This window comes from Perognathus longimembris, chromosome 5 (genome assembly GCF_023159225.1).
Source record: "Perognathus longimembris pacificus isolate PPM17 chromosome 5, ASM2315922v1, whole genome shotgun sequence".
Classification (NCBI taxonomy): domain Eukaryota; kingdom Metazoa; phylum Chordata; class Mammalia; order Rodentia; family Heteromyidae; genus Perognathus; species Perognathus longimembris.
Window position 1 is genome coordinate 82786582 of NC_063165.1, and position 17336 is coordinate 82803917.

At 52.8% G+C, this 17336-nt stretch overlaps 1 protein-coding gene across 1 annotated transcript in view; it reads right to left on the minus strand.

Annotated features, from left to right (window-relative positions):
* Positions 1–17042, minus strand: part of Kcnab1 (potassium voltage-gated channel subfamily A regulatory beta subunit 1) — a 213403-nt gene extending 196361 nt beyond the window's left edge. Inside the window, exon 1 of the mRNA XM_048347221.1 lies at positions 16736–17042. Coding sequence (XP_048203178.1) covers positions 16736–17010 — 275 coding nt within the window. The 5' untranslated portion in view covers positions 17011–17042. The remainder of the gene's footprint in view (positions 1–16735) is intronic.
* Between the last annotated feature and the right edge of the window lie 294 nt (positions 17043–17336).

The following is a 17336-nucleotide window of genomic DNA, read 5'->3' on the forward strand; positions in this document are numbered from 1 at the left end:
TAAGTGAGTTATACTTACATGAAAATGACAAATTATACCTGAAAAGCTGGTCTCCGCTATTCAAGGTTATCTGACAAATAGAGGCTCTTGGGTAAAATGTGTTTCTGTGCTTTATCTCCAGGAAGGCCAGGCTGGCTTCAGAATGAATCTCCATCTGTAAACCTTGCATGTTCCACACTGGCCGATTTCACGCGGTTGCTTTAGATCTGAGGCAACCCAGCGTTCTCTTGCAATAGAACTCCAAAGCAGTATACCCACATATATCCTCAGTTCTTAAAATTAGTCAATTCATGTTAAATTTTAATCACTCCAGTGACAATCATTAGAGTAATGCATATATACATTTTGAAAGTAAGAAGAGAGAAAAATCCTTCTTTCTATCATCTAAAGGTGAAACCTTTTGCTGTGACTTAAAAAAATTAAGCGCATTTTGTTGTTGTGATTGTTAAGCATGATATACACATCCTTTAACTAAAAACGTAATGGGGGTGTGTGAGCGTGCTGATAGTGGGATGGGGGTGTGTGAGCGTGCTGATAGTGGGATGGGTGTGTGTGAGCGTGCTGATAGTGGGATGGGGGTGTGTGAGCGTGCTGATAGTGGGATTGGGCACTGTCCTTAGGTTTCTTTTCTCTCTGGGCTGGCGTTCTACCACCTGAGAGACACTCTCACTTTCAGCCTTTTGCTATTTCACTGAAGATAGAATTCTCATGGACTTTCCTGCCTAGGCTGCTTCAAACCCTTGGTCCTCAGATCTCAGTCCCTTGTGGAGCTCATGAACCTCTGGCAACTGACTACCAAGGAATCTTGGAGTCCCTAAGAGAACTTTGCATGAAACATTCCCCTGCAGACAAACCTCACCCTTACAGTACCCAAGCGTGCATATGCGTGCTGAATACAACGTAATAAAATCAGCAAAAGGGCAAGTCCAAAAAGAAACAACTCTTGCAGACATACACAAAGGAATGCTTAAGCAAATGCAACACCCATGGGTCAATCGAGTTGCTGTCTGGTGGACAGCTTCTGCAAAACTAACCATCAAGCTTGATGTGAAGTGAAACAAACTAGATGCGGACAGATACAACAATGTAGACCGCGATCGTATAGCAACAGGTCGCAAGGACATGCTTCCTTGAGTTTACCTAAGTCATGGCCCCAAGTGACCCTGGATGGGACCTCGATGAGTTCCGTAGGAAAGGAAGCTAGAAAGGAAGCAATCAGAGGACCCGGTCCAGAGTCTGGAAGAGCCGTGTCTTGTGCCCAAGAAGCTGACCGGTTGTTTCTCAGTGAACAACCAAGGCTGGTTTGTTGTAGCTCTTACCAATAATTCATTCTTTAAATGAGTATCCGTCGACCCCGCCCTGGGTGTCAGATTGGGGGTCAGCATGACCAACCCCAGGGCTGACACCCCTTCCCCTCAGTGCAGCGGGAGACAGAGCGGCACAGAAATGAGCAGCCACCAGGGCTGGGAGGAGAGAGGGGGGCAGAAAGGTTTCTAATGGAATGGTTTTAAAATGAAGTTTCAGCCAGGGTTAACTTAGGGGGAAGAGATCAGAGGTGCCAGCCGTTCACAATGGCCACCCAAGGAAGCAATCGGAGCTCCTTTGCAAAGCCTACTCGGCTTCTGAAGCCTGGAAAACCCCGAGGCAGGTACATCAGCAACCTGTGTCACAAGAAGGCGAGACGGGGCGGGCGCTATTAGGCTAGAAGCCCTCCACTGGAACCAAGACTCCTTCTCTGCTCTAGGATTACCTGGGTCAAGTCTGAGAGCTGGGGCCCAGCTCTCAGCAACGGCTTCCTTTTCCTTGTGGAACAGCGCACCTCTGTGGCCGTCCACGGCACTGCAGGGAAATTTCGGGAGTAGCTTTTCTGTGTGGCTTGGGGTTTGCTCCTTGGTCAGGAAAATCGGGTTTCCCGATACTTGATGTTTTCAGATGGACAGCTTCTACGTGAGGGTGTGGTTCAGGAAACACGGTGTCCCCAGTCCCTGAGTGTCGGAGGTTTTCATTATAATTCCTAAACCAAGTCCCACAGACTCCGACCAGTTCCATCTCCCTGCCACGCACATCCTCCAGAAATGTCCAGGCAGGAGAGACATGGCCGGAGGAGAGCTCAGGGAAATTAGCACAACTGTGCGCGACCAGAATTAGGCCAGTCTACAAGAAATGATGTGGACCTGTCTAAGTACAGCCCTGGGCAGCGGTAGCATTTTTTCTAGGCTATTGGCTGTGGTTTAGGGACAGAAATAACATTCAACTTTCACGATGCACATCCCTGTCTTGTTACGAAAGGCAGGAAGGACGGACTCTCCTGGAACTACTGAAGTCTTGTTGGGAATTACTGGTGGCCCCTTGTCCTGAAGGGTCACCGGTGAGGAAGGGGCACTCCTGTGTTTCCGTGATTAGGATGTGGAGATTCAGAGAAAGAGGATGGGGCGAGCCGGCTCGCTCCTCCCTGAAGACCTCATGTCTCACCGTGACAGACCCTGGGGAAAGTGGTTCCCAGTGGTGATCTCCTCCTCCCCTGTTCAGGGCCAAGCCTGGACTTTTCTGCATCTAACAGCTTAGATGTGTGTACTTTCCCTTGGTAACCCAGCTCTCCAAGCGTCTGCAGTCTAAGGAGATCCAAGGGCGGGAGGGGACTGCAAGCTAGCTGCAGGGGAGTTGAGTTCTTCCATCTCATTCTGCTGCAAGGATTTATGTTCTAGAGACATTACGGGAGGGCCCGGAAATACAGACTGGATGAAAGAAGTCTTCATATGACAAAGTGTTGAGGGCAGTGCAGTCCGATCATTGAGGAGGCCAATTTAACTGAGCAGAAGTCCGCGTGTGAGGTGAGAGGCGGAGAGGGAGAGAGAGAAGGGACAGGGTGGAAGGACAGAGGAGAGGGAGAGAATGCTTTCTCTGCGGTTCCCATGCCAATGGTGACAGCGAGGAGTGTGGAAAGCAAGCGGAGCAGGCCAGGGAGATGCTCGGAGCTGTGTAGGATCCATGCTGTTGGTGTTTGTGTCTTGTCAGTGGTTTTTAGACAGCATGCACACTTTCCCTTCGCAGCGAAGGTGGTGGGGTGAAGTCTTGTAGGACTGGCTGGGGGGAGGTGGGGGCCCAGCCCTGGCGGTGGCCGGCAGCATCTTCCCCCTTGTGACAGCGGGTTGTTCCTTCGGTCTTCACAGCGGTCATGAGGTGTTTTGATCACAAGAAACACGCCAACCCACTGTGGCCCTCAGGGAGCAAGACTGCTCTGTGCTGGGGGAGAGAAGGGAGAGCCTAAGGGTGGGGCTGAGCTGGAACCTTCCGGGTAGGGAGAGGCATAGCTGGACAGACGCCGGCTGGGGATGAGCAGCAGCGTTGAAGCAGGGTGCAGAGCAGAGCCAGAAGAGAGGGGTGGACAGAGAGCAGAGGTGGACAGAGTGGGACAGTTCATGCCAATGGATCTGCAGCAGTCCAGAACGTGTGTATGCATGGGAGTGTGGTACGTGCATGTGTGTGTGTGTTTGTGTGTGTGGTGTGCATGTGCACGTGTGTTTGTGTAACTGTGTGTGGTGTGTGCACACACCTGTGTGTACTTGTGTGTGGCACGGGCACGGCCATGCACACGTGTGGTGTGGGTGGGGGGAGGGCAGTGAGCTGGGGGGGCTTGAGGATCTGGAAATAAATACAGAAAGTATCGGGTGGTAGCCCAGGAGGCCACGGGCGAGGATTTCCATCCCCGTGGGGTTGCTATCTGGAAATGCAACTTGAGATGAGTTACTCAACACCTCTACCCTTGGATCCCTTCGTCTTCATGACCAGAAACCGGAGCAGGTGTGGCCCACGCCAGTGACCCCGGTACAGCAACTGGAGCAGGTGTGGCCCACGCCAGTGACCCCGGTCCAGCGCCTCCCATCCAATTAACTTTAACATGAAAGGAAAGTTGAGGTCATCCTCGGCCTACAAGAACATAGACTTGTCATTTTGTTTAGATTTCGAGACACAATCACTTCCTTCCCTGAACCCAGACTTGCCCTGTCGTTGCTAGAGACAGGGCGTCTTATCACTGCCATCCTGGAAGCCTCGAAGCTACATCATTGGATGTTCCTACTAAACCCTGGACGTGTCTCCCACTGCCTGCCTGTGGTCTTGGCTGACTTCATCTCAGATACGACCTCACCTAGAATATTAGAGAGCTGTGGAAAAGGGCCCAGGACCCTCCCCGGCGGGTTGTGGCGGGGGCTGTTGAGGACACTCAGACCCACAGGCTGAGTCCCTCTGACCTCCAATCCGCAGAGGAGCCTGGCTAGCAGCCGCCTTCTCTACCTCAGGACACTGGGAGGGTGGAGGCTCCGCCCCCTCGAAGGAGGTCAGTGCTGACCACAGGGCCAGAGCCACATCCAGGTCATCTCTTCCCGCCCCCGTCTGTCCAGTGTCCCCTCCCCTGCTCTGTCTTCCTGCTCTTCCCAGGATTTCTCCCTCTTTCCTTTTCATTTAAATATTTTTTTTTATTTTCTTGAAATCTAGGCATTTGGGCTTCTTTAATACTTTTAGAAACAAATAACAAATACATAAATAGAGGTAACCTTGGCAACTGAGAGGTTGGTTCTGTAGACCCAGGGTCGACCTAGGACAACCAGTTGCCTAATCCAGCCAACCACCTGTTGTGGGGTGATGGAAACTGGGTTTTATAGTTTAATGTTTGGCTTGGCCTGGCGGTCGTGAGGCTTGAACTCTGGGCCTGGGCGCCGTCCCCGAGCTCTTCAGCTCAAGGCTAGCCGTCTATACACTGGGGCCACGGTGCCACTTCCAGTCTCCTGGGGGTTCACTGGAGATCGGAGCCTCACAGGCCTTCCTGCGGGGCTGGCTTTGCATTGCGCTGGTCGGATCTCAGCCTTGTGGGAAGGACTGAAAAGCTCCCTGGCTGTTCCTCTGTGTTCGCGGCAGATCGTAGGCCGACGGAAGGATCCAAGCTCCAGGCACACTTCCTGCCCGCCCTCCCCGAGCCACCTCCCCGCCATCCTTCACACTGGACGCACACGTTTGCACAGTTGCTGGCGTTCAGCCCGAGTCTCCATGGGGTCAGAGGACCCCGGGACCCACACGGCTGGCAGGGCCGATGGCCGCAGGGGCGTCTGACCCAATGAGGAGACCGAAGCAGTTTCCCTGGCCCTCCCTCCCTCCCTCCCTCCCTCCGGGTGCCGGATTCGAATGCTGAGCACGGGGCTGCTTCACACTGCACTTCCCGTTGAGAGTGTTCCCTGCTCCGTCCCTGTGTTTCCAGGAAGGGTCTCATTCTTTCCCGCCCTCCGCGCGATGGACAGACGCCGCTGGACGGCGGGAAGGGGGGTCTACCGTGGAGAGTGTCCACCAGCGTGGCACACCCCACGCCACGTGGGGGCTGGGGTTAGTGTCACGCTCTAAAAGTCACAGCTGGAATTTAAATTCTGTCTTCCTAACCAAGTCTGTTCCCTTCCCACTGCACACGGAACAACATCCCTGCAGAAGGACACAGAAAAGAGGACTCGCGACACAACCCGGTCCTGTCCACCGCTGCCGCTGTTCCTGGGAGGAAAAGTCCAGACAAGAACAGGAAAGCCCCCCTCTCCAACTGACCTCCAAGAAACCAAGATGGAAAGCCAGGCCGATGAGGAGCCAAGAGAATCTGGATCCAGAGTTCTCTTCTCTCAGAGTCCTTTCCCAGGGCTGGGAACGTGGCCTGGTGGCAAGAGCGCTTGCCTCGTGTACATGAAGCCCTGGGTTCGATTCCCCAGCACCACATATACAGAAAACGGCCAGAGGGGGCGCTGTGGCTCAAGTGGCAGCGTGCCAGCCTTGAGCAAAACAAGACAACGTGGTCACAGAGCACCTCGTGGAGAGGACGTGGCGGGGAGCCGCCCACCGGCGCCGAGGGGACTCGGGGTGCGGCGAGCTCAACCTCCTCTCTTCCTCGCCCCCTTCCCCTCCCCTTTCCCACAACAAACAATGGCAGTGCTGGCATTTTCGGAAAACCCACAGAACCCACAGAAACCATTGCCCTGGCGGTTCACACAGCGCACGGTTCAGACGGGGAAGACGGGAAGCGGGAGGCCTGGACGGACAGCGGGAGGAGCGAGTCCACGCCATCCGTCAGAGAGGAACGGCGTCCTCGCCTGCCCCAGTCCCCTGCAGCGTCGCCTTCCACCCCCAGCAGGGAGACCGAGCGCCAGCCATCGCCTTCCACCCCCAGCAGGGAGACCGAGCGCCAGCCATCGCCTTCCACCCCCAGCAGGGAGACCGAGTGTTGGGGATTATTATGGCCTGGGAAAGACTGCCCTTCCACCAGCCTTGGGACAATCGAAGCCCCTCCCACCTTTTGACCTCCACCCCTTGGGAGGTGAACACGTGCGTGCCACCATGATGGGGTTGTCCCGCCCACAAAGGGAAGTTTCGTGATGTCACTTGATGAACGTGACCCCTAGCCTATGACTGACCCTTTGGCCAGCCCCCTTTCTTTCCCGCCATTACTTCTATATAAGTGCCCTTCCATATTAAAGTCTTTGAGACGCATTCCACCACCGCAGCGTGTCCCTGATGCCTTCCTTTCGCCTCCGCCCTCGGTAACATGTGGGGGGAACTGGGGGGAGGGGAAGCTTCAGCAACCCGTCCTCTACTTAGCGTTTGCCCATGTGAGCACGCCTTTGGCCTTCCGCTGGCGGAGGGCCAGGCTGGGTGCTCTTTCATAGAGTTTGTGGTTACCATTCTCCCCGTGGGGGGAGAAAGGGGGTCCAGAACCCCAACATAAATGGCGCCCAACGTGGGGCCGAATTGTACGGCCGAGAAGTTCGGGGTACAGTATCCCCACAGATTTTGCTAAGTAGGGTTTTAGAGGAGGGTCCTGCCCATCCAGATGGGGCAGAAGCATGGAGACAAGACAGGCTCGCGGGACGCGGCGCCAGAGAGTTGCCCCGCCGTGGCGATTTGGCGCCGGGCGGCGGAGGGAGCGGGGCGCGCTTCCCGCGGAAGCATGTCAGTGGAGCAGTGGGGCCGGAGCAAGAGGAATGCGACCCCGGGCTGGGGTCGGTTAGTTCTGCTCTGTGCGCCCCGGGCCAGACGGCGGTCCCGGCACCCGCAGCGGCGCTTGAGAAGCAGTGGGTGGCCGAGCGCCGGAGCGGTTTGGCTTGCGCGGGCTGAGCTGAGTACACTGGGCTCTGCGCGGCCCGGGTTCGCGAGCTGCGTGCGCTGGGGCCCGCGTGGCACCAGGCGTCTTTTGCGGTAACATTTCGGCGGCCGAGCACGGCGTGGCGGAAGCGCGGTTCCGCCATGTGGGAAGCTGTGGCATGGCGGCGGCAGAGCGTTGGGGATGGCTGCTGCTTTGGCCAGACTTGTATTTACAATGGCTGGGCTGGAGCCAGTGCGGCCCCAGCCCGCGGATGGATTAAAAAAAAAAAAAAAAAAAAAAAAAAAAAAAAAAAAAAGCGTGGCGTGCAGTTTAGACCATGGGATGGTGTCCCAGTTGGGGTGCGTGGGCTGCTGCAGCCCGGCAAACTGCTTTATGCCCGCCGATGGTCGTTAAGCTCAGAAATTCGGGTGAGTTGGTTGAATCCTGATTTCTCTGACTTAACACACACGTGGAGCACAATGGGGCGCGCCATATTGGAGGCGGGGCCCCACCCATTCCCCCCAGGTGAGGGGCGGGGACTCAGACTAACAGGCCTCAAGCGATTGCGCTGCAGCTGAGAGAGGCAAGCACCCCGCTGTGCTTGCCTGCACTTTTCTCTCTGTGTCAGCTGCAGACGGGGTTGGAGACAGGAAAGCCTCAAATTATAAACTAAAATGGAATATTAAAAGGAAAACAAAGAGTTTTGATACAGCAATAGGTAATTTGATTGAACTTCCATGTTTACCAGTTCAAAGAGATAAAATCAACTGGAGTTTTCTAGATGGATAAAAGGGTTTGCTTGTCCACTGTGATTTAAAAATTGTCATGTTGGGAGTGTGTAATTAACAGGTTTCCCTTTTGTTTTTTATTCAACCACGTGGTTCTATTATGGGCAAATTAATATCATTTGCCGCTGGAATTCCAGAAAATTTAAATGGCCAATCAAAGCAATTTTAAAGAGCGCTCAGGTATTTTTGTGTGTGTGTGTGTGTGCGCGCGCGCACGCGTGTGGTTGTTGGTAAGATTTAAAGGCATAACAATAGGTTTCCATCCCGGTGTTCGATGGAGATAAAGGTGCCTATAAAAATTTCCATAAGGTTCAAATATGCAACATGTGGTAAAAGTTCACCAGTATGTTATTTTATATTCAGTGTGTTTCCATAAGGTTCAAATATGCAACATGTAGTAAAAGCACAATGGTATAAAATCAGCATGTTATTTTATACTCAGTATGTTAAAAGTTAAGTGTACATGTAGCCTTAACAACTCTTTGACATAAATTAAGATTTTACCTTCCCATTTTCTCTCCTGTGTTCTCATAAACTCTCAAGATCAAGAAATTGAGATTGCTTCATACAAATGTGACTATTAACCTCAACTTTCCTGACCCAGGATTAATATATTGCTTTATAGGATACAGGTGGACAGCTGTGCTAGCCGCAGCTCCTGGATATAGGAAGATGCCACCACATTCTGTTCCCAAACTGCCTTGTTTCACTACTAATGATTCTTTGCTCTCTCTCCCATTGGAAGCTGCTCAAATGAATTATGAGCCTTGAGTAGGATGTGAATAGTTCCATCCTAACAGTTACTGCAGGTTAAATCACCATAGTTATGTTAGTGGTCACAGCTAGCCAGGTAAAATTTTGGGATTAAAAAAGTCTTTGAATTTTGTGATTAAAAAAGTCTTTTCACCCTGCTTAAACCAGAAGGGCATCAATATACCAGAGCCAGAAGTGCTGAAAAAATTTTGAACACCCTAACCAATCTATATAGAAATTTTACAGGCAACCCAGAGCAAGATGTGAGCAAGAGATACCACTACAGCTTTGCCTCGAGTTCCCCATCGCATGGCATGGAACTTGCCAAATGGGGATGAGGGACGCAGCCACTTCCGAGACTGAGGATTCCACAATGCTTTAACCCTTTGCCCTTGGTTGTCATTTATCTGTGTTCTCTTTCACTTGCCAGTGGGATTCAATGGCGTGATTCAAGTTGATGGCATGTAAATCTCATGTTTTCTAAGTGTTATAGCCAAACCTTCACAAGCAGTTTTTGGTCAGTTCTCAACGGGTTACAAATGGATTATCTCTGTGTTTTTTCCTTGTTGCTCAATTGGGAATAAAAAGGGCTTGTAGGACTATGACTCCCTGGATAGTTCAAAGCCAGCCCGGGCAAAAGGAAAAATTTCTCCAAAATCCCACCTCCCAGTTAAACAGCAAAGAGCCAGATTGAGAGCTCAACCACAGAGAGCGAGCAAAAGGCTGAAGCAGCACCGTGACTCAAGTGGTAGAGCACTAGCCTTGAGCGAAAGTGCTCATGGACAGTGCTCAGGCCCCGAGTTCAAACGCGGATGGGAAAATGCAATTCCAGCCACAAACGTTAAAATTCCTGGGACTTAGCCAGTCCAGGAGACGGAAAGGTGGAGTGGAGTGAGAGGAGAATGGTGCCATATTATCCTAAAGGGAGCTGCCTTGTTTCACCCTTTCAAAATGGATCAGAGCTGGGAAATCGAGAGAGATAATTCCTGTCCATTTTCTTCTTTTTTGCCAGTTGTATATAGGTGTATATATATATTTATTTATTTTGCCTCTAACTGACTATGCCAAACCAGTTTTCTATCATTAACCACTTCTTTCAGTCGTTTCTCCTTACTCGTTCACTTTACAATTGGGTTTATGCTCCAAAAAGGAAACTGTTCCTGGCTTATGCCCAGGGTGTGTTCTATGCCATTCATGCCAACCAGCTCTGAGAACTTGTCGATACTTTGCCTGACCTTTTCACAAGTGTCTTTTGACAAAATAACATCTCTTGCTGAGATCACCAATGGGAAATTTGCCGTTCACAGTCGTCACCCTAACACAGGCCTAAACCCTGGAGGCACCAGCCTTGGAAACTTCTGGGTATGCCCAAAGACTCAGGGGGGGCTGGAAAAAACCATAGCGCTCTCTGGCCCTAGTGACCATACTCATGGTAATGATGGGGACTTTTTGCCAGCCACACCGGACTGCCAGGCTGACCAGGGGCCCTTGATTTACGTCGCCCCCTTGACAGCAGGAAGTAGCTACAAAAGACGAGACCTCCATCCATACTCCCTGCCTGGTGGCCGCCGGTGTCATAATTTTAAAAAACAAAAGGGGGAGGTATTCCCCAGGATTAATTAAGGATTCCCTAGGATTAATTAAGAATTAGTTATGCTTATGTTAATTATCCAGAAATTTTAAATCATCCCGAATCAGTGTGGGATGGAGTACAGTATATGTGTTTTTCCAGATTGGAAAATTAAACCCAGAGCACCCACTCTGGAGAAATGTTTTCTTGTTTTCTCCAGGAAAAGGAGGACCATGTTGGACTTCTGCTCTCCCATGAAAATATGTAAAGTAGGACTGCCTACGGTAGGAGGCAACCAAGCTTCCTTTCCTTGTCTGCTTTCTAGATTCCTTCTTGAGCATCTCATGGCTCATGGAAAGTAGGACTGCCTACGGTAGGAAGCAACCAAGCTTCCTTTCCTTGTTTGCTTTCTAGATTCCTTCTTGAGCATCTCATGGCTCAATGTTTTGCTGTGGCAATACTGCCTACAGCGTCACACAAAGAAACCAAAGGAATTTTGCACCATGCTTCTTCCTTTCCTCTCCCCCTGCTGCTAGACTTGGGGAGTCCCGTTGAAAAGAAAATAGAAGCTGAGGGTATTGACACTCAACCCCAATGTTTTATAATAGAAATGTTTAAAAGGGTAAATGCAAAGGTTTAACACCTTGGCTTCAATGTTTATATAAAAGAATGTTTTACTAATCACTTATGTTTGAGTTATCAGCTACTGTGAACTGCCGGGAATGCCAGAGTTTCAGCTTCTACCTCACCAACAAAAGAGGGCTGCTGTCTGCACCTTCCTGCACTTGGCAGAAACCAGCTGAGGATTCTGACTTCTGGACATAGCCAGATGGATGGACCCTTACCTACCCCTCACCCCAGTTTTGTGGAAGGGGCCCCACAGATCTTATGTCAGCATTTGCCTTATGCCCACACATGCCATGTGTTTACAGCATCCCCTGCTTATTGAAAAAAACAAAAGGGGGAGATGTTGGGGATTATTATGGCCTGGGAAAGACTGCCCTTCCACCAGCCTTGGGACAATCGAAGCCCCTCCCACCTTTTGACCTCCACCCCTTGGGAGGTGAACACGTGCGTGCCACCATGATGGGGTTGTCCCGCCCACAAAGGGAAGTTTCGTGATGTCACTTGATGAACGTGACCCCTAGCCTATGACTGACCCTTTGGCCAGCCCCCTTTCTTTCCCGCCATTACTTCTATATAAGTGCCCTTCCATATTAAAGTCTTTGAGACGCTTCCCACCACCGCAGCGTGTCCCTGATGCCTTCCTTTCGCCTCCGCCCTCGGTAACATGTGGGGGGAACTGGGGGGAGGGGAAGCTTCAGCAACCCGTCCTCTACTTAGCGTTTGCCCATGTGAGCACGCCTTTGGCCTTCCGCTGGCGGAGGGCCAGGCTGGGTGCTCTTTCATAGAGTTTGTGGTTACCATTCTCCCCGTGGGGGGAGAAAGGGGGTCCAGAACCCCAACACCGAGCGCCAGCCATCGCCTTCCACCCCCAGCAGAGAGACCGAGCGCCAGCCATCGCCTTCCACCCCCAGCAGGGAGACGGAGCGCCAGCCATCGCCTTCCCCCCGAGCAGGGAGACCGAGCGCCAGCCATCGCCTTCCACCCCCAGCAGGGAGACCGAGCGCCAGCCATCGCCTTCCACCCCCAGCAGAGAGACCGAGCGCCAGCCATCGCCTTCCACCCCCAGCAGGGAGACGGAGCGCCAGCCATCGCCTTCCACCCCCAGCAGAGAGATGGAGCGCCAGCCATCGCCTTCCACCCCCAGCAGAGAGACCGAGCGCCAGCCATCGCCTTCCACCCCCAGCAGGGAGACGGAGCGCCAGGGTCTTCCTTCTACGGCGACGTGACTGAGGAAAGCACGAGCGCCTCGCTCGGGGACCCGGGGCCGGGGGTGGGGCGCGGGGTGGGGTGCACTCACGCACCTGTATTCCATGCCCGTCTTTGCCCGCGTCGTGTCCTGAAAGTCCAGTCCGTGGGCGCGAACGAACCTCTCCAGGTGCCTCCATTCGGCAGCGGCGCCGGGCCTCCCCGGCCCGCGGGCTCCCTGGGCCTGAGTCCCGGCCACGGCCCGGGGCTGGCGACACTTGAGGGCCGACTCGCCCCCCGCCCTGGGCAGCCCCCGCGTGGGGCCGGGGATGTCCGCGCAGGCGGGCTTGTAGAGATGCATGCTTCGCCCGCCCTCACGCCGGCTCTGCTCCACCGGGCTGCCCGGCTTGGCTGTGCCCTCCAACGCACTGGCTTGCTTTCGGTCTCCTTAACATGTCGTGAATTTGAACAGACTCCCAGGTCCCAGTGGAGCCGTGGCGTCCAGCTGTGCCGGGGCCTGGCCAGAGAGAGCCGGGTGGAGGCCAGCCTTCTCCCTCATCTCTTTAAAGGTCTGAAAGCCAAACATACGCCGGGGCACACTGACCCGGGAAGGAGGCTCAGGGCCCTTTCCCAGGCCTTTCTATTTAGGTAGAAAGGAAAGAATTTGTTAGGATGGGTGCCAGACGTCAGCTTTCACAAAGACCATGCACAAGGCCCTGGGTAGGATTCTGAACTGCAGGGTGAGACATCGCCCAAGGATCAAACCTTTCCTAACTGGATAAGGTTTACAGGGGTGCTGTGATTCCTTTGGGAGAAAAAGTCATTAAGCATTTCCTTTTTTTTAGATGTTGCTGTCAAGAGACAGGAAAAAATCAGTTTGGTTTGAAAACCAAAAGGCTCACACAAGTATGGACAACCGATTTTTATAGCAACAACAGCAGCAAGTCCAAGAGCAAGTCTGTGAAGTTAAGATGTGTTCCCGCTGCCGTGCTAAGGCAACAACATAAAACGCCAAAAGAAACAAGAAACAAGTCCTGGACTTGAGCCGTGTGCGTATATAAAAGTTGAAAATAGATTATGAATTAAAAGAAAAATAAAAAGTAAATGGAAAAGTGTATAAAGGCAAAAATGAAAAGTGTAAAAAGTATTCTGGGGAAATGCCGGGGAGAAATCTTAGAACTTAAGCCCCAGGGAAGATCCCTAGACCAGAAGCCTTTCTAAAGAATCCCTGACGTCTTAGAGGTGGAACGAGATACTCAGCCCTCTTGAATGAATTCTGCTTAATTTTATGGTTCAACTACCAGAGAGTCGTTCATCATCACACGGATGGTAATCAAAGAAGAGCCTGGAATGTAACACATTGTCCCAACTCCCATGTTTCCCAATGAGTGCTCAACGTTGGATACACTGGGTATACATTGAACAGGAAACATTTCTAAGACACACTTAAACTTAATGCTACTTTGCATAAATGACCATCTGGAACATAAAATGCTGCAAACAGTTTGGAGCATTTAATGCTTTGTCCAACAAGCAACGGGTGTGTGGATAATCTCACAATTCACACACTCACTTGGGGACGGGGAGAGCTGCTCTCTCTGATCCTGCTCACGTCTGGAATTGCTCGTGCTGACTGGCCCCTCGTTAGCCCCAGAGCCAATCAGATCGTTCAACCGTGCTTCGGGATGCAACATTCGTGGATGTAATAAGGTTAAGTCGGAAAATGCAGCTACAGGAACACGCTTTGGGCTTTGGTTGGCTTGTTTGTCTTTAAAGTAAGCAACTCTGAACTTGCCTCCTCCACAGCCCCTCGCCGTTTCTTCCCCGTTCCACACATCTCCTCGGAGGAGTCAGGAAGGAAAATGTCGGGCCACAGTGAGGGCCGCACAGCTTTGTGTTTGTTGTTCTAAGTGAGATCAGACGACAGGAAGCCGAGCTGAGTCACACATCTGTGCAGACAGGGAATCCTGGGGGGCTTTTCTGTTACTCAGAGCCAGGTCAGGAGCACGGGGCCCGTGAGCGTAGTACTGTGCTTGAAGCACCTCGTAGTACTGTGCTTGAAGCACCTCTGGCCCAGCCAGCCGTCCTGGCTCTCGCCCAGTGTTCCAACCTCAGGTTCCATGGGACCCTGCTCCCCGCCACACACCAGCCCCCATCCGGCCTGGCGTCTCCCTGTGCCCAGGCCTCCTCTCAAAGCCGCCAAGACCAGAGCTCCGGGGAGGCTGCAGCCTTAATGCCCCAGGGCGGCAGGGAACACGAAGGTGCGGGATGGGAGACTGGCCTGAGCAAGGCCGGCCATCCCAGCCGGGCCGCCGGGGCCTGATTACCAGCGAGTGTGCCGACGACGTGTCCCGACCTCTGTGACACAGGAAAGCTGAGGTGCGAGCAGAGAGGTCGAAAGACATCGCGCACGCTGGGGCCGCGGCAAGGCCGGGTCCGCAGAATGGGCTTTGAGTGAGGGCCTGGCACCTACAGTAGAGGAAGGTCTTGGTCCTCTGTGTTTGGGGAAAGAGCCAGACTCTGCTCAAATGCTTGTCAGTGGCAGAGGTGGACCAGAGCGGCTCCCAAAGCCCATTTTCCTCTTCGTGGCCACACGCCTGGACTCCATTTCCCATTACCCCTCCGTGGCTCGTCACCAAAGACCCACAGGGTTCTACAGCAAACATGAACGTCTTTAAGGATTCTTCAATGACTTTCGTGTTCCACTCTATACCATGGTTTACAGACAGATTTCTTTTTCATTTTATATTTCATAAGTGAAGCAGATTTCTGTACTGCATACAAGTCACTAGTGGAGCTATCATTTCCCTGCTATGCAGTAAGAATAGTGCTGGAAGTCCAGGAAGGCTTCTGGAACCTTCCTCAAGCCCATCTACAGAAAGGGAACTTGAGGAACAGCACATTCTGTTGCTGACATTAACTTATGAGAAGATAATGGGTCACTGCCATTGTCCAGTCATTTCAAGGGAGGAATTCTCTGCACTGGGGTAGGAAGAGGAAAGAACTAGCAAGGAGAACTGCCTTCATTTTCTGAGCTATGCAAGCACCTAGCTCTGGGAGAGAGTCATCTAACTTAAAAATGCACTACATTCCAACAACCCACAATCTTTCCTTCTGGAAACACTCATGCTGCAAAAACAAAGAAGGGCGGGCATTTTTCTTTCACCTTGGATGATAACAGACTTTGCAGGGAGCCCGCAAAGTGTTAATTCAGAATCACGCTGTATCCCATCATTTCGGACTCCAGGACAAGTTGCTGTTGTTTAAGCAAAGTAGAAAAGAGGAGCAATTTTCTTTTCTCACTGGAGAGATTTAAGTTTCTCACGGAACCTCATTATCTCACTGATAGTCCCCTCTGATGTGATAAATGGATGTCATGTAATAGAGCAGGGACTTTGCGTTCCCGTATTAGAGTCTAAATGGAAGTCGAGAGTAAGTCAAAGAATATATTACAGAAAGAAACCATTATTAAGGCTTTCCTTTGACATTTTCCCCCAGAGGCTCTTTAATAATAGCTTCAACATTTATAGATGTGAGGGTTATGTAATGGTTTGAGAAATGAGTTGTGAGATGAACTCACTTCGGACGAGCCCACCTTCCTGGTCCTTTGTCCGCCGCCCCCCCCGCCCCCCCCCCCCGCACTGGGCTCCCCGGCCTCCAGAAGGACAGCATACCACTTCCCAGAACATTTCCAGAAGGTTTGTTTTGTTCTGCTTTGTACGTGTTGATTTTTGAGTTGTGGCTTGGAATTGGGAACATCTACTTTTTTGCGGCTGTGAAAGGGGGGAAATGCAAGTGCGTTCAAGTATTTTGGAGTGTGTCTATCCATTTTTAGACTGTAGCATTAGATTTTTTTGCTGGGATGTTTTGTTCAAATTACAAATATAGAGACGGGGACTGCTCGGGGCATGCCGGATGCCTTGATAAATAAATTATGCTGCAGAATTCCCATCTCTACAAAAGACATTTACCACATTTTGACTCGTTCATTAAGACTGTGTGTCCGCCCTTAAGGAAGCCGTACTCCTAGCTCACGAAAACGGTCGTTCTAGATTACGTGTGCAATGATTTCCCTTGCAGAGTTATCTTTAACTCCTTAACTTTTTCTTTCTTTTCTTTTTTAAATAAATCACAAGAAATAACCAGCTTTGAGTTTCCGGCCCCCGACACCGTTCTCACTGGGTCCTTTCCCTTCTTCCGTGCGTTGGTGAGGTGATCCTTCTCTTGCACTGCCTGAGGCTGAGGGAAGGGCAGATCTGCAGGGCTGGCGTCTCCACAGGACCCCTTCTCCCGGCTCCAGTCACCAGGGGTCTGTCTGTGCTGTACCCCAGACCCGCACGTAGCGGCCAGGGCTCTGGGCTGTGCCCTGCCGGGCTGAAGCTTCTGCCCAGCCCCGCATGCGCCCGACTCCACTCCGGACGCAGACCACCTCCCCGTCCCCGCATCCTCCCCGGACTGCAGAGGCAGACGTTTGCCAGACCTGCCAGACGTGTCCCCACCGTCTCAGGACTCCACCTCTGACCTTCCACCCGAGGAGCGCACACCTCCCCGCTCTGCCTGCCAGCGTGCCCTGCCTCTTCCCTAGAAAACATCGTCAGGCCCAGTCATGGGGGGCAGGGGGGGGAGGATGGGGGAGGAGGGGACAGGGAGCAAAGCCCCCCCCCTCCAGAGCACCCGCCTGCCCGCGGCCCGCGCCCCGCTCACCTGTGCGGCATGCCGGTGGCGTAGGCGGTGGTCTGCTCGGCGGCCAGGTCGCAGAGCCGCAGGTACCAGCTCGTCTCCACGTCCCGGAGCAGGGCCAGCTGCCGGGCCCTGAGCCGGCTCTGCCCCGAGGGGCTGGGGCTGCCGTCTCTCGCGTGGCCCGAGGCTTTCTTGGGAGATTTGTCTCTCCCCCCGACAGAAAACGCCGACTGCTTCCTTAACTTGGGGTTCTCCTCCGAGAGGTGCGAGCCCGCCGCGCCCGTCCGGGCCGCCAGCATCCTGGGTGCCCCACGCTGCCCCCCGGTGAAGACTCCCAGCCGCCGGCGTCCGAGTCACGGGAACCGATTGTGCGCGTCCGCCTCCCCGTCTCCCCCGCGCCCCCACCCCCGCCCCGCGGGTCCCCTTCGCCTCATCCTGCTGACTCTGGGTGTAAGGGAATCCACCCCGGATGCTCCCGGACGGACGGGTCACGCAGCTGCTACCTGTGACAATCCCGGAACATGGAAAATGTGAGAACGACTCCCAGCAACTTGAGACGCCTGAGGTCTGCTGCTGCTGCTGTTCCCTCGGTGAATTTCCCGCAGCACGTAGCCCTGGACCTGCC